General features: G+C 41.2%; 1 protein-coding gene across 12 annotated transcripts in view; it reads right to left on the reverse strand.

The window, feature by feature from the left end:
• DST (dystonin) overlaps positions 1-22,996 on the reverse strand; it is a 690,084-nt gene that overhangs the window by 432,432 nt on the left and 234,656 nt on the right. For 7 of the 12 annotated variants that reach the window (XM_040349879.1, XM_040349866.1, XM_040349876.1 and 4 more), the window contains one exon: positions 12,884-12,973. In XM_040349879.1, the coding sequence (XP_040205813.1) occupies positions 12,884-12,973 (90 nt within the window). Of the gene's footprint in view, positions 1-9,333; positions 9,370-12,883; positions 12,974-22,996 lie in introns of all 12 variants that reach the window. The other 5 variants (XM_040349874.1, XM_040349865.1, XM_040349858.1 and 2 more) reach the window with 1 other exon arrangement.

Genomic DNA, 22,996 nt, shown 5'->3' on the forward strand with positions numbered 1-22,996 from the left:
ACTCCATGTAGCTGATTTATTCATCCTGTTTCCCCAAAGTTGCGATTTGAGATTCACATTGCCTGGCTGTTTCTGGCTTCTTGATTTCGAGTCACTGGCCCAAAAGAAGCATGTCGATTGAGAAGACTGAGGAAAATCAGGACTCCTGACCAGCACACTTGTTCTGAGTCTGTAACTTAAAACATACTGAAGCCTTTAGATCAGGGGTCTCCAAACTTTTTAAAGCGGAGCTCAACCCTAAAGTGGAACTCCCGCTGATCGGAACCCTCCCCCCCCCCTCCTGTGTCACATTTGACACCTTTCAGGGGGTAGGGGGATGCAGATACCTGTCTAAAGACAGGTATTTGCACCCACTTTCGGCCACACAGTCTCGGGTAAACTGCGGGCAGGCGCAGCAAGACTCACACATGCGCCGTAGGGAACCGGGCAGTGAAGCCGGAGTGCTTCACTTCCTGGTTCCCTCACCGAGGATGGCGGGGGGGAAGCAGAGTGACGAGCGATCGTTCGTCCTCTGCTGCGGATGGCGCTGGATTCCAGGACAGGTAAGTGTCCTAATATTAAAAGTCAGCCGCTGCAGTATTTGTAGCTGCTGGCTTTTAATATTTATTTTTTCAGCAGACATCCGCTTCAAGCAAAGGGCCAGTTTACTGTCCTTCAGGCTTTAGGGGGGCCAGACGGTGGCCAGTGGGAGCATAAAGTGGCCCAACATCAGTGCTTCATCATTGGTTTTAATGGAAAAAATAGTTCCCTATTGTTGACATCAATGGAAAAATAGTGCCCCACCTACACTGTCAGTAGGGGAAATGGTACCCCATCATTGGTGTCAGTTAGGGAAATAGTGCCCCAAGCTAAAGATAAAGCCAGATAAAGGCAAGCAAAGGTCCACATCCTGCCCCTGGGCCACAGTTTGGAGGCCACTGATTTAGATCAACAGTCAAGCAACAAACATTAAACTTCTTCAGACCCAGGCTATTGTAAAAAGACGGGCACAAGGTGGCTCTACAATGTCGGGAGGCCGTCTTTTTACGACCCCGGGTCCTCCGGCCACTGGGGGGCCCGACGCATAACTGAGATGCCGATGCGCGTGTTTGACGGCCGCGATGTCCGCCAGGTACCCGCGATCGGCAGTGACAGAGCAGGGATGTGGATCTCTGTGTGTAAACACAGAGATCCATGTCCTGTCAGGGAGAGGAGACCGAAGCTGTGTCCCTTGTACATAGGGACACTGATCGGTCACCTCCCCCAGTCAGTCCCCTCGCCCTACAGTAAGAATCACTCCCAGGGTACACATTTAACCCCTTCCTCGCCCACTAGTGTTAATCCCTTCCCTGCCAGTCACATTTATACAGTAATCAGTGCATATTTATAGCACTGTTCGCTGTATAAATGTGAATGGTCCCAAAAATTTGTCAAAAGTGTCCGATGTGTCGGCCGCAATATCGCAGTCCTGACAAAAATCGCAGATAACCGACATTACTAGTAAAAAAAAAGTCAGAATTTTATCCCCTATTTTGTAGCCACTATAACTTTTGCGCAAACCAATCACTATACGCTTATTGCGATTTTTTTTACCAAAAATATGTAGAAGAATACGTATCAGCCTAAACTAAGAAAAAAAAATGAAAAAAAAAATTGGGATATTTATTATAGCAAAAAGTAAAAAATAGTGTTTTTTTCAAAATTGGCGCTCTTTTTTGTTTATAGCGCTAAAAAATAAAAACCGCAGAGGTGATCAAATACCACCAAAAGAAAGCGCTATTTGTGGGAAAAAAAGGACGATGCACAATTTTCATTCAAAGCGTGACAGTGCCGAAAGCTGAAATTTCACCTGGGCAGGAAGGGGGTATATGTGCCCAGTAAGCAAGTGGTTAAAAAGAGAAAGAAAAGAAATAGCAGCCTACTTGTTTACGCGGTACATAGCTCCTTTAAACCTAATCCGTTTCTATTAATAATCTGTACCAGTAGAGGGCAGCATAACAATACACATCACACATACCTATTCACAATAGAATCACAAAATATGCTATGAATTTACCAAGTTTCATCTGTGAATGGGAATTTATAGTCACACCCACATGCACACGGAAATATAATAAAACATTTTGTCTCCTCTCCCTATTCCTGAGAAGCTAGATTAAATGAGTAGGTAACAGACTTTAAAAAAAAAATCAAAAAGACAAGTCGATAAAGCAATCAGTAATATATGGTATAGTTTTATAGTAGAATAATACACAACATCAAATAAGGAGAGGAGAAAAGCATAGTGAAAGCATAGTGAAACCTAATTTATCATGTGTCCTAAAGCATCCCTTTCCATATAATAAAATCAGTAATGCTGCTATAGCAATGTATGCAAGGCACCCTCTGATACCCTCTTTATATTGCAATGTCCTCAAAATACCTAATGTCCTGACAACGGGTCTCGGATTCAGATAAATCACCAACCCCTTTCCTGACTCGATATTAGTTGCTGTGAACTGATCCGGAAGCTGCAAAAAGAAGCCACAATGGCTATGATACAGCCAGAATCTTTGAAAGCAAAAACCTCCACACAAAAGAGGTAAGCTTCTCTCAGTAGAGATACGAGGTCCATCACCATAAGGACACAAGCAAAAAAACGACCCTAACTGGGAGAAGTTATATAGGAGATGTCTTTGCAGCTTTGATATTTTGCCAATGTCCAATCATTTGAAGGTAGCTGCATGTAACTCGTGGATAAAAACTAACAACTCTATTTCCTGTACGGTATGACTAAGAAATAAACATTTATTATGTGACAAAGGATTCCCAGAGCATTGTGGTTACATACATATATAGTACAGCTACACTGCTTGCTATGATAAGAAAACTCATATTGAGCCATCTGATTATATATGAGTCACTGCTCTGATAACTCACTGGGGTTGATTTACTAAAACTGGAGAGTGCAAGATCTGGTGCAGCTCTGCGTAGAAACCAATCAGCTTCCAGTTATTTATCAAAGCTTAATTGAACAAGCTGAAGTTAGAAGCCGATTGGCTACTATGCACAGCCGCATCAGATGTTGCACTCTCCAGATTTATAAAATCAACCCCACTGAGTATTGGTAAAGATTTATTGCTAAACAGTAAAAGGTGACTAGAACTTTTGGCGGCTCCAAATGATAATGCAACATATTATTAAACTTTTTTTGTCATTTTGGATAGAGCATGGGAAGGTAATAACCCCTTCAGATTTTATAGGAAGGGGTTATTACCTTCCCATGCTCTATTCAAAATGACAAAAAAAAGTTTTGCCTATAGCTCTACTTTAATAATATGTTGCATTATCATTTGGAGCCGCCAAGAGTTCTAGTCAGGGCTGGACTGGGACAAAAATTTGGCCCTGGACTTCATCCAGACTGGCCCACTTTGACAGGTCTCTCCCATGGCGGCCGGATAAATCCCGCACCCACCCCCCCACCCCGCACCCCCTCTCCCCTTTCACTAGCCGTTCTACTTTATTAGAGTAGAACAGCTGGTACTGGTATTCTTCTAGGCAGTAGCAGTGGGGAAGCTAGACATTATTTCACCGGTGCAAGGAATCAGTTCGGTGCTCCCCCTTATGGGACAAGATTAGGCAGAACTGAGAAACTCCCAGGCCATAGCTGTTGAGTCAGCTGTCTGTCCCCTCCCCATGCTCCTCTGTCGTCGTCCCTGCTCCTCTGGTCCTCCCCCTGCTTCTCTGTTCCCCCCAGGTGAGCGCTGCGGGGAGGGAGAGGAGGTGAGCACTGCGGGAAGGGAGAGACAGAGGAGCGGAGGGGGGCAGCGGTCCGCTGTCACTGAAGCCGGCCCACTGAAGCCATCGGCCCACCGGGAAACTCCCTTTAGTCCCAATGGCCAGTCCATCCCTGGTTCTAGTCACCTTTTACTGTGCAATGTAAAGGGAAATCCTTGGGAACCCCCAGGTCACCAGAACTAGTGTCCCCATTGGAAAGTTCCCCCTCTGAAGTTTTTAGGAGACAACCCAAAGTTTGGGATTTCTTTTACTCTGACTTTCAATAATAATGTTAACAGGAAAAGGCTGACAGGTCTACTTTAAGAAACATGATAAATTAGGTTAAATGTAAGGAACTCGTTTACAAAGAGAATGCAAATACAAATAACAAAAAAGCATGTGGAAACTGATATATGCTTTCCAGGAAAGAGGATTCTCACAGCCATTTCTTGCTATGGTATGCACAGTAATAGTATGGTTGTGCATTGTATGTCTGTGAATACAACATAGAAGTTACATATTATATTATTGTGCAAGGTCAAACAGATTGTCTCAGGTATAGCTCTATATGACTGTGATGGTCTTCCTGTCTTGTTACATCTGAGATTTCCGAAATAGCCTAGAGGTGTAAATTCTAATGAGAATACAGGAACAGAAATGTATCCCTGCCAAATGCCTATTTGTTGCAATAAGATGGGTAAAATTGATGAAGAGCAGCTCCTGTTTGCCATTGATAAATAAGTTCATAAAAGCAGCTTTGGTCAGATCTTAAGCAGGCTAAATGGTAGCATGTCCTGTTTTAAATGTTCTAAAGACTCCAAGGCTTCACGTTGAACTGTCTTTGAGTAGTGAAATGTTTGAACTAAAACAATTCTTGATGGCCTGTAATTTACACAACCTCCAAATCTATTAACTGTAATAACACGTTGATTGAGGGATTTATTTCACTGACATTTAGGAGACGGGAAAGAATTTTTATTTTGTCGCAGTAAAACAAAACTCGATATTCTCTATGGTCTCTATGGTCTCTGATAAAAAATTATTATTTTTTTTTTTCAATAGGGTCTCTGATAAATAAATATATACAGTGGGGATAGAAAGTTTGGGCACCCCAGGTAAAAATTTGTATTAATGTGCATAACGAAGCCAAGGAAAGATGGAAACATCTTCAAAAGGCATCAAATTACAGATTAGACATTCTTATAATATGTCAAAAAAAGTTAGATTTTATTTCCATCATTTACACTTTCAAAATTACAGAAAACAAAAAAATGGCGTCTGCAAAAGTTTGGGCACCCTGCAGAGTTAATATCTTGTACTGCCCCTGGCAAGTATCACAGCTTGTAAACGCTTTTTGTAGCCAGCCAAGAGTCTTTCAGTTCTTGTTTGAGGTATCTTTGCCCATTCTTCCTTACAAAAGTCTTCCAGTTCTTTGATATCTCTGGGCTGTCTGTCATGCACTGCTCTTTTAAGGTCTATCTATAGATTTTCAATTATGTTGAGGTCAGGAGATTGTGAAGGCCATGGCAAAACCTTCAGTTTACGCCTCTTGATGTAATCCCCCCGTGGATTTTGAGGTGTGTTTAGGATCATTATCCATTTGTAGAAGCCATCCTCTCTTTAACTTCAGCTTTTTCACAGATGGCATCAAGTTACCATCCAAAATTTGCTGAAATTTATTGAATCCATTTTTCCTTCTACTCGTGAAATGTTCCCTGTGCCACAAGCTGCAATACAACCCAAAAGCATGATTGATCCACCCCATGCTTAACAGTTGGACAGAGGTTCTTTTCATTAAATTCTGTGCCCTTTCTTCTCCAAACGTACCTTTGCTCATTCCGGCCAAAAAGTTATATTTTAACCTCATCGGTCCACAGAACTTGTTTCCAAAATGCATCAGGCTTGTCTATATGTTCATTTGCAAAGTTCAAACGCTGATTTTTGTGGTGAGGACGTAGAAGAGGTTTTCTTCTGATGACTCTTCCATGAAGACCATATTTGTACAAGTATCTCTTTATAGTGGAATAGTCCAGTGTCTGCCAGATCTTTCTGGAGGGATCGTGCAGTCAAACGTGGGTTTTAAATTGCTTTTCTCACAATCCTGCGATCTGTTCTGTCTGATATTTTTCTTGGTCTTCCAGATCTTGCTTTAACTTCCACTGTTCCTGATGACTGACATTTCTTAATTACATTCCGAACAGAGGATATTGACATCTGAAAATGCTTTGCTATCTTCTTATAGCCTTCTCCAGCTTTGTGAGCGTCAACTATTTTCAGTTTCAGTTTTCTAGACAACTGCTTAGAAGAACCCATGGTGCTGATTGTTGGGGCAAGGTCAGATGAGTCTGGGCATTTAAAACCTTTGAGATTGACATCACCTGGTCTTCCCAGATGATGATTGAGAACAATCCATGACACTGGCAGGTCTCAGCTTTGCAAAGGAGGCAGTGCATGCTATAAATTCTGCAGGGTGCCCAAACTTTTGCAGACGCCATTTTTTTGTTTTCTGTAATTTTGAAGGTGTAAATGATGGAAATAAAATCTAACTTTTTTTGACATATTATAAGAATGTCTAATCTGTAATTTGATGCCTTTTGGAGATTTTTCCATCTTTCCTTGGCTTCGTTATGCACATTAATACAAATTATTACCTGGGGTGCCCAAACTTTCGATCCCCACTGTATATATATATATATATATATATATATATATATATATATATATATATATATATATATAAAATGTTTGGGCGGTCCTAAGTAATTTTGTAGCAGAAAATACTGATTTTCCCTTGTAAGCAACAAGTGTCAGAAAAAGGCTTAGGCCTCGTACACACGATCGGAATTTCCGATGGAAAAAGTCAGACGGACTTTTTCCATCGGAAATTCCGCCCTATCGGAGAAATTCAGATGAATGCCATCGGAGATTGCATAGAGAACATGTTCTTTTTCCTCCGAAGGAATTCCTTCGGAATTCCGATGTGAGTTTGGTCAGGCTAAAGCCTGATTGTGTGTACAGGGCATTAGTCTTTAAGTGGTTAAACTGACCTCATTTACACACTGAAGTTCATCACTTTGATCTAAAAGAACTAAATGTTACAATGTTTCCTTTTATCTCAGCGCTGAGCAATGTTGATAAACTGGATGGTTGTTTTTATTTATTTTTTGACAGCTCTGAGTAAGCAGAGAACGGCTCTGCACTTACATGAATGAATCGTAAAAATGCTGGAATAAGATCGTGTGGGGGAGTTAAATCGAGATTGCGATTTTTTAACGATTAATTTGTGCAGCTCTACATGTTAGCTATCATTCACACTGTGAGCTTGCAGGAAAAAAAGAGGTGCCTGCATGCTGTCTATGCTAACTGTTGTGCTTACCTCTTACAAGCACCTCAAAACTATACATAAAAGCTATGCATACTGTTCTCTGTTTTTAAGGGCCTGTGTCCATAGGCTTTTGCTAATTTCAATATTTCCATGCAGGTCTATAAGAATGCAACACTTTCCTTAAAAGAGTTGTAAAGGCAGAAATGTTTTTTATCTTAATGCACTCTATGCATTAAGATAAAAAAAAACTTCTGTGTGTAGAAGCCTCCCCAGCACCCCATAATTACCTACCTGAGCTCCTTCTCTCTCCAGCAATGTCCATGATCCCCTCAGCCATCTAGTACACTCCTCCTCAATGACTTAGACAAAGCGGCGGCGCCATTGGCTCCCAAGGCTGTTAATCAAAGTCAGGCTGGGTTCACACTACGGTTTTCCTGTCCGTCAGCCGCATACGATTTATATGAAAAACCGTATGCGGCTGAAACGGACGGGAACGTATGGAACCGCACATATGTACGTTTTCCATTGACGTTAATGTTAAAGGAAAACGTATGCGTTTGCCATACTGTTTTAAAAACGGCCGCAAAACCGTGGTTGAACACGGTTTTGCGTACGTTTAAAAAACGTTTTGCCAGCAAATCGTACGCACCCGGATGCATCTGAGTGCATACGATTTGCAATGCATTGTCTATCTATACGTTTTCCCGTCCGGGCCCGTACGTTTTCAATACTGAAATCGTATGCGGCTGACGGACGGGAAAACCGTAGTGTGAACCCAGCCTCAGTCAGATAATCAGGGGAGATAGGGGGTGGGGCCAGGTCAGGGCTCTGTGTCTGAATGGATACATGGAGCTCTGACTCGGCTTGGGTGTCCTCTGTAGCAACCAGCTGACTGAGGGGGCACTCAAAGGAGGGAGGGGCTAGGAGCAGCAAAGAGGGTCCCGAGAAGAGGAGGATTCAGCCTGCTCTGTGCAAAACCAACTGCACAAAGGAGGTAAGTATAACTTATTTGTTATTTCAAATGAAAAAAAAACTATTTTTTACAATCGCTTTAAGCAGGTCAGAAGAAGGTCAGAGGATGCGGACCAGGACCGTCGGGGCACTGAGGAGGACTCCTCGTCCGGGTCAGTGCAGGACAGAGCACTTGTGGGAGCACTTATCAATGCAGTAAGGCACACCCTTAAGCTTGAAGATACTGCTGGGACATCCACTGGGGTGTCAGTACCTTTTGGGTCGCACAGACCGACCCGCTCTGTAAAGGTTTTTTCTTATATTGATTTCTTTGACAGATTCATAGATGCACCTGTCAAAGAATTCTGAATGAGCTCAGAACTATCTTAAACTGACAGGCCCTAAAGTATTCAATGTGTATTTTGAAAATGGAGTATATTACACTGCAGTGGATATTAAAGAAGAAGTGGGGCCAAAGCTATTTTGGCCCTACTTTTCCTGTGGGTCACAGGTGCGCATTGGATTTTGCATTCCGGTGACCCATATTCAGCCGACAGTGGCCTAAAGCCTGCTCTCAGGTGACATCACTCAGCCGGTTGAGACTCTGGAGGGATCCCAACTTTGCAGGGCAGCGTATGACGGAGGCACGTACTCTGACAACGGTGTCAGGGCTCAGCAGCCCTGATATATCAGAGTCAGCCTACAGGGGTAATGGTATAGCCAGGCAGGATCAGCCAGGTATTTCAGGTGTTACAGGGGGCCAAATTACACAGCACAAGCACTGTGCTGTATAACATGCTTTAAGGGAACAGGATCTGATTTGATTTGATTTTTTGGGGTTAACAAACGCTTTAAGACTTTTAAAAGGCGCTCTACCCTTTTATATCATAACATAAACACACTTGCAAATGTAGGACAGTGCCATGTCAACCAGCTTCAGGAGTGTTTTCAGTATAACCCACTAGTTTTACAACATCTAATCTGAATGCAGGGCAGCATTTATATTTTTAGATTTATCTGGATTATTATAAAGTGTCTGAGCACACACATAGGTTAACAAAACAAACCCTAGGAAGTAGCTGAAATTCAATCTAACGTGATCAACAAAGAGTGCTTTATTACATAAGACATCCGTGAAACACATCACTCACTGTTGAAAGTGTTAGCAGCGTGTTTTAGTGACAAGTGAACCTAAGATACATGGTACCAGTCACTGCAAACCTAAACAGATATTAGTACTGTTATGGGGGCACACCTACCCCCTTATCCTCATCCTCCACATCCTCATGCTGCTCAACCTCGCATGCGTCTGATGAACTCACCAACCGCAAGGTCTTCAAAAAATCTCGTTCTCTTGGCTAATGAACACAACAGACAGAAAGAGAAGGCAAAGCAGGAACACAAGACAGACCACAAATGAAGAGAAAAGTATGAAAAGAACATAATGAAGAGGAGGTATACAAGGCAAAAGAAGGAATGATCACCAAACAAAACAGTAATGAATATCTGGGGCACATCAACGGAGCTTTAGAGATTTGGTGCCAGAGGGGTAGATTATATACACAGACGCCAAATGATTTCTTACTTTATGACCCAAGAAAATTACAACCACATCTAGCAAAACATTCTTGTACTTGTTGGCATATGATGATTCTAAATATTATAATATATCCTAGATTCTATTAAAAATAATAATAGAATAGTTAATATAAAAATAGTGCTTTTTATACAAATGAACTTCATGTGATTATTGCTATTGGTTGTTACAGCCGCTAGCAATAATCACTGTGTTCTCCCGGCGGGGACGGCTTCCTGCCGAACACAATGGTTCTGCAGGAGGGATTTCCCATCAACACCAACTCAGATACAACCATCCTGTTGGATTTTAAATGCGATTATTGCTAGTGGCTGTTATAACCGCTAGCAATAATCACTGTGTTCTCCCGGTGGGGATGGCTTCAACACCGACTGTGCTGATGGGAAAACTGTGGTTGCAGGAAAGAAATTTGCCCCACCCCCACCGGGAGAACACAATGGCTCCGCAGGAGGGATTTCCCTGTCAACACTGTCTTTGTTGATAGGGGAATTGAGCCAATTGGTTGCAGGTTTCAGGAAAGAAAATTGCTCTGTCTATGGCCAGTCTTAATCACCAACAGTATGTCTGCATCAGCATCATAAGGCTTAACTCTAGGTATGAGTTATTGCATAGTTACATTTCTCTAGTTTTGACCAGTGTAAGGATGCATATGTCAAGCGTTTGCTGCGGATGCTGCAAATCACTGTAGTAGTTGCTATTTATACCGTAATAGCAGCAATGTTTTGTGTCCTATGCCAAGCGGCTTCCCTTCCATTATTAACCACAAGGGGTCGCTCACTCTACACCATGGCCATTTACAGAACGCCTTGTATTTTTATTTTATTTTTATTAATACAAAGCATTCTTTAAATGAACGAGGTGGGTAGCAGAGCAGTGATGTCACAATCTCCATCTCTTCCAATCAGAGAGTGTTTTGTTGAAAAAAAAAAAATACAAGGCGTTCTATGAAAGGCAACAGTGCCCTGCAAGTGACTCCTTGTGGTTACTATAGAGAAAGGAAGCCGCATGCCACAGGATCCCAAAAATCACTGCTATCATTGTACTAAAGTGATTTACAGCTTCACACAGTGATCACTGATGTATGAGATATGCATATTTACACTGGTCCAAGTTGGATCAATTTAACCATGCAATAAAACTCAGAGCTAGATTTTGGCTTTAATGCTAACAGCAGATCTACATGGGTACACAGGTGAGTATAGGAGCATATACATAAATATTGGCACATACAGTATTTTTTTGCTATTGCTGTAATCATGTTGTTTGCACACAGTCATGTTGGCTGAAAAATGTGGATAGAAGCCAAGCACACAAATCCACTTGATAGTGACTATGCAATTAAGAAGTGTTGCATAAAATCTGCTTTTCAAGACAAACGTTTGTCTTGCGGCACCCATTTTTTTAATTAAAAATTCAAATATGTCCAGGGATACTATATAATGATTGGACTATGCGTCGACCAGAAAAATTGCAACAAACTGCTGGCTGGGTGGGAGGCATTAGGACATTCTGAAGTTATATGGGTACTTTTATGGAGCTTTTGTAGAGCACATGAAATAGCCAATCAATGTACAAAAAAACATTATCAATCACATAAAGGAACAATAAAAATATTTTGTGTGTATATATACTAATAGGGGCCCAAGAATGGCTGTAAAATACAAATGTGTCTAGCCGGGGCCGAAGCACTGATTTTCCAAAAGTTTGATGAATGTTCTTGAACTTATCTAATGCCATTACTTCAGAGATAATCTGATTATGCGTAAGCCCTTGTTCACATTGAAGTGATTTGTCATGTGATTTGACAGGTCAAATCGCATGACAAGTCGCAGTCTATTCCTGGCAATGGCACCGTCCCAATCGGTGCGACGCTGACTTTGTGGCGCCTCACTGATTTGCAAAAGTAGTTCCTGCACTACTTTTGCTGATTCCAGGTGCGACTTCAATATACATCTATGCATGAAGCCACTCAGATGTCTTTCAAGTCAGACCAGATAATGCTGCTTTGAAATCGTGCAAGTTCAGATGAAGTTGCATGATTTCAAAGCTGTGTTCAATGTGAACGAGGGCTTAATTGGTAACAGGACTTAAGTCGGCCATAGACCGGCCAAGATTCAAACCACGTATATGCAGACTGAATGTACCTAGGTTGATTGATCGAGCAATAACCACAGTGTTCTCCCAGCGGGGCCAGCTTCCCTCGCGCCCCCCCGGCGGGAGAACACAATAGATCTGCGGGAGGTATTCCCCCATCAACACTGACTGTGCTGATTGGGGAACCGAGCGATTCTTCGCTCCATCTATGGCCAGTTTTACAAATATAAGGCCACATAAAGATTACCTTACTGTGAAAGTGCAAATTATTACAGTTGAATCTTGGATTACGAGCATAATCCGTTCCAGGAATATGCTCGTAATCCAAAGTACTCGCATATCAAAGCAAGTTTTCCCATTGAAGTAAATGGAAACGAAAATAATTTGTTCCGCATTGACTTCAATGTGATGCAATACCAAATGCGGCCAGAGGTGGGGGGCGCAAGAGAGCGCAGAAAACGTCCGAAAAGGCCCGAGGACACTTTGGCTTGTTTCCTGTGCCCCTGCACCTCAGGCCAAATGAGGTACTGCAGGCCTATTTTCGTCTCTGCTTGGCTTCTGCGCCCCCGTACCTCAGGCCAAATTAGGTACTGCAGGCCTATTTCGCTAGAATTCTGCTCGTCTTGCGAGTCATTCACAAACCGAGTCAGAATTTAAAAAAGTTGCTCGCAAATCAAAACGCTCTCAAACCAAGTTACTCTTAAACCGAGGTTCCACTGTACTTTGTGCCTATCTTATAACTTACTTTACATTTAAATAAAGGCAAAAAGTTTCTGACTGAAATTAATCCAGACATCAAGATATGAAATATTCCTTTCCTTAAGGGAATAAATGCAGTTAATCTGGTGTGACATTTTCTTTATATCAAGCGATAGTTTCATCATTTTACAATGACATTACTTAGAAGCAACCTGACAGAACACCTTCTAGCACCAAAACCTGCACTGTAACAATTGTTTGGGACAATTCATGGCAGCACGTTATTACATGGAATATGATTCAAAGAGTATTAGCTACAGCGAGGAAATGCAACAAATTGCAAGGGTTGCAAGGATATGTAACACTAACCTACATGAAAAGAATGGAAGGATAAATGTTTTACAATCTACGTACAATAAATGTGCTTTAGTTGTTCTTGTATTATTTTCAAAGAATACAATGGATTGTAAATGAGATCTTACCAGGGTATCTCCAGAGAGAACTTCTAAAAGAGATATTAAGTTATGCCCATCGCGTAAATCTTCATATAGGTCACCCACATGTTTCCGTACCTGAACAAAGAGAGAAAAAAAAAACTTTCAGGGTAACTCAAAGAAATTCATTCAGTTTACTGATTACACAATGGATTTTATTTGCTTTCTACAAAAACTCATTCAGCCATAGCATGCATTTATGAACATCAAAAACAATATTCATTTATTTTATTTTATTATCTGTCATTATAATAGCTTGATATCGCTTTTTTTTTATTAGCTTTACACTAGAAACACAAAAACTGGAAAGCACATACGCCAGAAATCGAAAGGAGGAAAAATAACAATGAAGTAGGCGAGGTGGATGGCTGCAATTTGAAGGACATCTATGCCAACAAGAGATCATATACTGTATACTCTGCCCATGTATACAAAATAACCCCTAACTAAGTATTAGTAATAAAGCGTATGGTCAGGCAACGCTGTAGTTTTGGATAGAGTAGAGAAGGATTAGAACCCCTTTTTCATGTTTTTACTGCTATCCAGGGCTATGCGATCTATCCTAACTTTACTATTTAGTAAATAATAGAACAGAACAAGCATGGGCACATCAGAACCCCTTAAAGTAAACCCTTTCCTAAGAGAAGCTTCATTCTGAAAATGATAAGTGCTTGGTTAACGTTTTTGGACGTTTTTACAGCAGCTGTTTTTGGAAGTAGATGTTTTTTTCTACAGTCATTAAACTCTGCATCATGTCATCCTATGTGTCCATGCACACATAGGCTGTTATCAGCAGTTTTGGGCAGTGACGTTTTTGAGCCGTAAAAACGCTCTAACGCTGATAAACGTCGATAAACGCAGATAAACGCTCACCAGCGTTTAATGGTTTTGATCCATTGAAAAATAAATTCTTAAAAAAAACCCTGCTAATATAAAAAGCTAACGTGGGAAAATGCAAAAAAACGCTAATAAACGCTAAAAAACGCTAATAAACGCTAAAAAAACACTATTGCAAAAACGTTGAAAAACTCACTTCAAAGCTCCTGGTGTTTTTTTTAACATTATCTTAACGTCCAGTGTACATGAGGTTAATACTGATACTCCCATGTGGTGCCGATTGCCCCTGTCTCCCCCCTGCAGTGCTGCCAGCTTCCCTCCTCTCAGGAGCGGGAAAGGGGCTAATATTTCATATAAGTCTACTAGACTTTTATCAAGTTTTATCTTCCCAAAGAAAAATATTACACCCTTCACAATCACGCCTTATTCATGTCATCAGTTTTTCACAGCACAAATAATTGTGTGCAACTATTTTCAAGGTTGAAGCACATACAAGGCAAAATTAGAACCAAAATATCTGATTAGCACCTTGAGAATTCATTGGAAACTGCTACTACATCCATCCAACCAGATATTGATGTGTTAGTTCATTTAAAAGAGTGCTAAATGTCGCACTAATTTTATGTTGCCCTCTTTTATAATAAAAAATATTCCCCCCAAAAAAATACCTTTTATTACTCAGGTATGTTATCTGTTTCAGTGATTGCTAACTTGTTATCTGCCTAACTTTTGCAGCACATCAGGTATCCATTGTTAGTGTATTTTATGTGTGGCCCAAGAAAATTCGTCTTTTTCCAATGTGGCCTAGGAAGGTCAAAATATTGGACACCCCTAACTTAAAGCACAGCAGCAGTCCCCAACATCCTATGCATATAACAACTTTTCAAAATATAACATTTGCAAAAATCAGGGAATTCCCTCTTCCTATGTGGCAAAGCCCAGGCCTGGCAATAACTGAGGCCTCGTACACATGACAAAGAAACTTGCTGGGATTTTTTTTTTGCCGAGGAAACGGTCGTGTGTACATTTTTCGACGAGGAAACTGTCGAGGATCCCGTCGAGCCAAAAAGAGAGCATGTCTTATTTTTCCTCGACGAGAATGGAGAAACTTGCCTTGTCGAGTTCCTCGACAGCCTAACAAGGAACTCGACGAGGAAAACCATGTGTTTCGCCCGTTGAGTTCCTCGGTCGTGTGTACGAGGCTTTACTCTGGTACCAAGAACTGAATAGTGGTGTATATGAGGGGGGTTTATTATTTTTCTTTCAGGAAACAGTATGTCTATTCAGCCTATAGATGTAATCATTAAATGCCAGGGAATAAGGCAAATATTTCGGAATATATAGTAATAAGCAAACTTACTACAATACAAGGGCAAAGTGAACAACATTGAAGAAAACCACAAAGTAATCACATTAGAGAAACAAATGAAAGACAGTAAATGTGATAGAGGAATGGACAGGAAAGGGAAGGAAATGAGAGAAGAAAAAAGGAAGAGAAAAGAGAAAGGAAAGGGAAAATGGAAGGAAATGAAAAAGGAGAGAAAAGGAAATGCACGAGAAAAGGGGAAAGGGAAAAAGAACAGAAAAGGAACTAGAAAATGAGAGAAAAAGGAGAGAACAGGGGAAAGGGAAAAAGAACAGAAAAGGGACGAGAAAGGGAGGGAAAAAGGAGAGAAAAGATGAAAGGGAAAAAGAACAGAAAAGGAATGGAAAAAGGGGAGAAATGAAGAGAAAACATGACCCCACGTAAATGACGTTTCTCATGAACGGCACATGCGCCGGCTGTGAACGTATCCCAGTGCGCATGCTCCAAATCACGTCGCAAATAGTCAATGCTTTCGACGTGAGCGTAATTTACGCAAAGCCCTATTCGCGAACGACTTACGCAAACGACGTAAAATTTACAAAATTCGACGCGGGAACGACGTCCATACTTAACATTGGCAATGCCTCATATAGCAGGAGTAACGTTACGCCGGAAAAAGTCTTACTCAAACAACGTAAAAAAAAATCCGCCGGGCGCACGTACGTTTCTGAATCGGCGTATCCAGCTCATCTGCATATTCTACGCTGAAATCGACGGCAGCACCACCTAGCGGCCAGCGTAAATATGCACCCTAAGATACGACGGCGGAGGACACTTACGCTGGTCGTATCTTAGCAACATTTAAGCCAATCTCAGTTTGAGCATATGCTTAAAGTTGCGACGGCGCGGATTCAGACTTACAACGGTGTATCTACTGATACGCCCGTCGTAAGTGTTACTGAATCTAGCCCCTTGAGTCTGAACAGTAAAAACAATAGGTTAGTGACATTTTCCACTGGCAAAAAGACTACCAACTATTACACACTTGCCATAAGGGTTAGGGAAGTGCAGTAACACACAACAATGTATAAGAAATCATCTATCAGCTGAATGGACTTCTGCCAAGTAAAATCTTATTGGCTAATACAGGTTACAACAACACTGAACATTCTTGTGCATTTTCGTCCTGCCTAATACACCTTTGTGGTCATTTACAACAGTCAAAAAACAAACCTATCTCCATCAATGGCCCTATATCTGTATGTATACCAGATGTTACTGTGCAGAAACTGGGGGTATGAGTAAGATGAAAGAACATTCTGATGCAGCAATTACATGGCAATTTCCAGAAGTCTAGGTAAAGCAAAGTGAACAGGACTTACAAAACAGCCAAATAATCCAGAGCTTTGTTCCTTCAGAAAACAGAGGCTGCCTTGAGCTATGATGCAATGTCAGCTTGCAGAAGCACACACAGAACAAAAGACCTCAATATTTAAGGATAAAGCTAAGAATAAAGCTAAAGATGGCTGGACCTTAAAAATAGTGAATGTTGGGGTATGCCTTGGAAAGGCGTCCGTCTGCGACCCAACCCCCTCCCCTTGGGAGTGCTGCCAGAGTGAAGGGAAACAAGTGGGATTTCTTGGGGTAGATACAGGTGAGGGAGACGATGGATCTCTAAAGGCCCCGTACACACGACCGAGTTTCTCAGTAGAATTCAGCCAGAAACTCGATCGGAGCTGAATTCTGCCGAGAAACCCGGCGTGTGTACACTTTCGGCCAAGGAAGCCGACGAGTTCCTCGTCGAGCCAAATAGAGAACATGTTCTCTATTTCCTCGTTGTTCAATGAGGAAAGTTGGCTCGCCGAGATCCTTGGTGGCTTCACACAGAACTCGACGAGCAAAACGATGAGTTTTGCCCATCGAGTTCCTCGGACGTGTGTACGGGGCCTCAGACTTATGCCTAGTACCGGTGGGAAAACTCTGAGGAAAGCTTTTGTCTGAGAATCCCGGCCGTGTGTATGCTTCTCGCAGTTTTTCCGACGGGAAAACTGCCCAAAAACCGCCGGACAGTTCTCTTTTTTCCCGCCAGGAAAACCGGCGGATTTTACCCAGCGATTTTTGGCAGTTTTCCTATGGGAAAAACTGCGATAAAGCATACACACAGCCGGGATTCCCGGACAAAGCTACATCGAAGTTTTCCTGACAGGAAAACCGGCAGTGTGTAGGGGAAAGACTGAACCAAGCAGGTTCTCGGCTTTCCCCTCGTGATTTCCAACGGGAACTTTTCCCGTCGCAAATCTCGCACGTGTGTACGGGGCATTAGAGATGTCAGGTTTTAATGATTGGTTTTTATAATATGTGAAGGCCGTTACTTTTCTGTGTAATATGATATATTGAGACCTTGTCTGTGTTGTATTATGTATGTTATGAAGGAAAAATTTATAAGGAAAAAGTGAAAACAAGAAAAAAATGAAAAAACTTGGAGTTGTGTGCCCTGGTGTGCATAACATACAGTATTTGATTGTCAGAGAAGGAAGAGCTGAGGTATGGCCAGAGATAGAGGATTAGCTATGAGAATTGTGAGGTTCATGTGTTTAGGTGTTTTAGTTTTATTTGTGTGCGGCTTTAGCTTTTTGCAATAACAGCTAAGGTTCTATTAAACATTACATGACTTGTTTAAAGTAAATCTGTGCTTTGGCCATGCAGTGCAAATTAAATAGGTTCACTTTATTGGAGACCAACAGTATGTACTTACCTTCCCTTCTCTGCCCTCTGCTCTGGTAACTGAGAGTAAATGCAGGTAGCTCTGTGTAAGTTCCAAACTGGGCTAAATTTATTTCAACTCAATCATAAAGAAGAGTCATGTCTTTAGTAGAACTCCATCCACACTTATGTATACAACGTCATAATGGGAAAAAGTTACCTCTTCTGAAGTGACTCAAAGTATATCTATGTTCAAAATGCAAAATCATTATATGAATATTCCACATTGTATTTCAAATATTTCTATCCTACGCCTCTTAATCTTAACAATCTTGAAGTTGACATTTCTTTCCTTGGATAGGCACGGTTGTGTCACACATTTTTTACATTTGCCTTCCAATCTACAGAGGTGCTGAGAGGAGGAGTTTCAGGAGGCGGAGTCATCACAGGAATCACTGCTTGTAGGCGGCAAGGTACCATGGGACATATAGTCCTTAGAAAGTGAAAGTAAACTGAAGAGGAGAAGCAGCAAAGCATGCAGGGAATCCAGGAAGTTGTGGAAAGAGATGACCAGCAGACAGGCAAAACTCACAACATTAAAGGAGAGTTTACAGATAAGCTTATATTGGATTGTTAAATATAACTATTGTTTGTATTGTTATTACAATGCTGATATTATAAAATGAAAGTATAGATTTTCTTTAATTGCTTAGCTTAGTCCTGTTTATTGTATAATTCATTAAAGCGCTTGCCACCCAAAAATTGAACTTCCGCTTTTTGGAATCCTCCTCACATTTGGCACATTTCAGGGGGGAGGAGGGAGCAGATACCTGTGTAATCCAGGTATTTTCTCCCACTTCCGGGCATAGAGCAAGGCGGTGACCTAAGCCACATACGGCGCCTACTCTGTCCCCTTCGCTGTTTTCTGGTAGACACACAGGTCCCAGAAGACAGCAGGGTCCAGTGGGATCATGCAGCGCCACTCGCTCATGCGAAGTAGGGAAGTGAACCTGCAAGGCTTCACTTCCCGATTCTCTTACCGGAGATGGCGGTGCCTCCAATCGAGAGCCGATTGACAGATCGGCTTCGGGTGCCGACATCATGGACAGGTAAGTGTCCATATATTAAAAGTCAGCAGCTGCAGTATTTGTAGCTGCTGACTTTTAATATTATTTTTTTTATGCAAGGCTTTTTCCTTGGTGTGGAGTGTCGTACTCACCCCCTCCCTTGGACTACAGGAATGTCAGGACACCCACTAACAAACAGTTCCTTTCTCTATCTGCAACGTAGAGAGCATCCTGGCTCTCCTGTAGTCCAAGGGAGGGGGCGAGCACTACACTCCACACCAGGGAGAAAGCCTTGCATTACTGTGTGGAGTTACAGACAGAAGAACAGGAAGTGAGGATTTCTCAGAAGAAATAAGGACATTTAAAAGCAACATGGAAGGATGAGGTAAGTGAAGGAGGACTGCACTAAGGTAAAGGAAGCTATTTAGGAAAAAAAATTACCTTTACAACCCCTTTAACCTGCCTGGCGGTATTCCCGAGTCTGACTCGGGGTTAGATTTTCCTGCTGCGAGCGGTAACCCCGAGTCAGACTCGGGCTTGCCTCGCTAGATCCACAGGCTTGGTTTACTTACCTTGTCCCTGGATCCAGCGATGCCACCGCGCTGTGTGAGCGAGCGGGACCTCGCTCAATTCACACAGCGTCCTCCTGTGCCGCCGATCTCCGTTCCCTGCGACGTTAGGACGCACGGGGACGGAGAACGGCGCCAAATTCAAAAAAGTAAACAAACACTTTACATACAGTATACTGTAATCTTATAGATTACAGTACTGTATGTTAAAAAAACACACCCCCCTTGTCCCTAGTGGTCTGCCCAGTGCCCTACATGTCATTTTATATAATAAAAACGTTTCTTTCTCCCTGCAAACTGTAGATTGTCCATAGCAACCAAAAGTGTCCCTTTATGTCAAAAATAGTTTTAGATCAGCTAAAAAACAGCGATAATAAATTATAATCACTTGCAGAATTGTGCGATAGCGATTTGTGGGGAAATTCGTCATAAAAAAAAAAAAATAATGACAGCGACAATTCTGCAACTGAGCAAATTTCAGTGATTTTGAGTTGATTACATTATTGAATAATTTTTATTATAATTATATTATTATTTGTTATAATTATTTATAATTATTTATTATATTATAATTTATAATTTTGTTTTTAAAAAAATTTCATACCTGGGATGCCTACTAGACTCTTGTTTGGTCAGATTTAAGTGAGTTATTTCTAAAAATTACAGACCTACAATATAAAACGAAAAATTTCCTTGCAAATAATGGTACCGCTTTCAGCATGTTTTTTCTGAAAGAATCATACCGCCAGGGAGGTTAAGGATGGTGGAAAGTGCTCAATTTGAATTGAGTTGCAACAGGTCTATTTATAATGCACAACTGCCTGCAGCAAAACAAATCTTTTAGAAAGCCTTGTGAAAATGCAATTGTGTAGCACGTTATGTTCCTAGATGATGTCATGGCTTGTTACTCCACATTCTCCACATTGCTTTGTTTACATAGATACCGCAATACATTCATTTTATTTACATCTGTTACTGAGCAGCGATTGCTGCTATATCCACTGACAGCTGATCATTGCAACCGCGAGTGTTACAATGTATCAGACTGTCATTTCATGAATGAATGGAATCTATATTCCATCCATTCATGTAAAGTGCTACAGAGAAAAGGATTATCTTCAGTCCCTTTCTGTCTCATAAAAAAGAGATATGGGGGTCTGTTTAGACCTCTGATATCTCACCAAAGAACCGCCTGTCCATTTCCATCCAATACCATCCGATCCGATCTGCTAGATGAATGGTGAATGGAATCCCCATCCCTCTATTTTTAGCGGACTGGACTGGATTGGATGCAAGCGGGTGTAAACGGAGACATGTCCATTTACATCAGCCTCTCCATAGAGAACAATGGGAGGTCAGATTGGGCCCGCCTGAAAAATGGACAGGCAGACCCAATTGGCATGCTTGTGTGAAAGTGGCCTAAGGCCTTGTCCACACATGGCATACACAGTGCGCCTTTACAGGGATGCACAGGTGTTCCATGCAGCTCTGTGCAGGCAGTCCTATTGATGTCATTTGGGATGTAGCAACTGCACCAACAGAGCCGTTGCTCCCAATTTTATATCCATGTAGGTGTGCATGCATATCCCTGAGCTCATGCTATCTGCATTCGGGGTCATGTACACACACCAACGCAGATGTCCTATTGGGAAAAGCAGCTATGCCCTCCATGGGCGTACACTTTATTATGCCATATGTGAACAATGCTTTAGTAGCAATTTAGCAGGAATTTTGTTATGTTGCGTTTATTTACACTATTATTTTTTAATTAAAATTGATTTTAGTGTATTTTTATCGAAAATATTGATTTGATAAACATTTACGCAAATATCGCTCTACCTTAAAAATCAATAGCGACTTCTTTTTATTCTACTCGCCATGTGCTTTCAGAAAATGTATGGTTTGGGGGGTCTTTTATAAATTCTGAAAGCTGTAAGTGAAAAATGAAAACCTCCAGATCATTAGAGAAATTTTTGGGTGCGTTCGATTTTCACCATTTTGCAAAACGGTGCAATGTAAAATTTACAAATATTTGTTATTTATTAACTCCATACGGGTTAAGCTTTTATGTTTAGTAGGGATTTAGCAGGAATATTGTAAAATTAGCTGTGTTTTTATCTGCTAATAATGGTTTTATTGTATTTCTTGCGAATATATTGGTTTGATAAACATTTGCGCAAATACCACAGGGTTTAAAAAAAATCAGTAGCACCTTCTTTTTATTCTAGAGATCATATGCTTTAGGAAAATTTATGGTTTTGGGGGTCTTCTCAAATTCAGAAAGCTGTAAGGGAAAAATAAAAACCTTCAGATTGTAAGGCCTTGTACACACGACCGAGGAACTCGTCGTAAATTAAACATCGTTTTCCTCGACGAGTTCCTTGTCAGGCTTGTGGAGAAACTCGACAAGCTTTCTTTGTGTACACACTGTCAAGACCAAATCTCCTCGTTCTGAAACGCGGTGACCTAGAACACATACAGCGGCAGGGGAAGTTCGATTCCACTGGCGCCACCCTTGGGGCTGCTTTTGCTAATCTCATGTTACTGCGTGTTGAGTAAAAGTTTGGTAAGAGACAATTTGCACATTTCAGTCTGTTACAGCGTGACGAATGTGCTATCTCCATTACAAACGCTACTTTTACCAAAGGTGCGCTCCCGTCTCATACTTTATTTTGAGCATGCGCGGGTTTCTAAGCATACACACGATCGTGTTTCTCGTCGAAAACCAGCCCAACGAGGAACACGGCGAGGAAATTGAGACTCCCGACGAGGAAAAAGAGAACTTGTTCTCTTTTTTCCTCGACAGTTTTCTCGATGAAAAGCATACACACGACCGTTTTCCTCGGCAAAAAAAGCTCTGCCACCAAGTTTCTTGATGGATTCTGTCGAGGAAAACGGTCGTGTGTACGAGGCCTTAGAGAAATTTGGATATTTACATTTTTGCGTAAGTTAGATTTTCACCATTTTGCAAAAAGGCACAAATATTTGTTATTTATTAAATCAATACAGGTTAAGCTTTTACATTTAGTAGGCATTTTGTAAAATGTGCTGTGTATTTATCTGCTAATCATGATTTTAGTGGATTTTAAGTAAAAATATTGTTTTGATAAACATTTGCGCAAATATTGTGGGACCTTAGAATTCAGTAGCACCTTCTTTTTATTCTACTGGTCATGTGCTTTCAGAAAATATATGGTTTAGGGGGTATTTTACAAACTTTAAATGCTATAAGTGACAAATATAAAACCAAAGCAAAAATTGCAAAACTTTTCTGGCTACCTGAGGGCAAAAATGGAGCACAGGGCCTGACAGCGAAAGGGTTAAATGGAAATATGCTCTCTGCCTCCTTATTCAGTAATAATTTAGAAAGTGTTGAATTATTGTGGGCTAATACATTGAAATATTGCTGCCACTGCACTACAGAGACCATGAGATGCCAAAACAAGTATTATGGCATTTAGGGGTTGATTTATAAAGAATTAACTTAGCCATATGCACAGTAAAAGTGTGTGTACTGTGCAAATGGGGCAAAGATGAATGTTATCAGGCTATATCCAGTGCTTTTCTATTGTAAATGATTGATTTTAAATGGAAGATACTGCATTTGGCCACTAGATGG

This window comes from Rana temporaria, chromosome 4 (genome assembly GCF_905171775.1).
Source record: "Rana temporaria chromosome 4, aRanTem1.1, whole genome shotgun sequence".
NCBI lineage: Eukaryota > Metazoa > Chordata > Amphibia > Anura > Ranidae > Rana > Rana temporaria.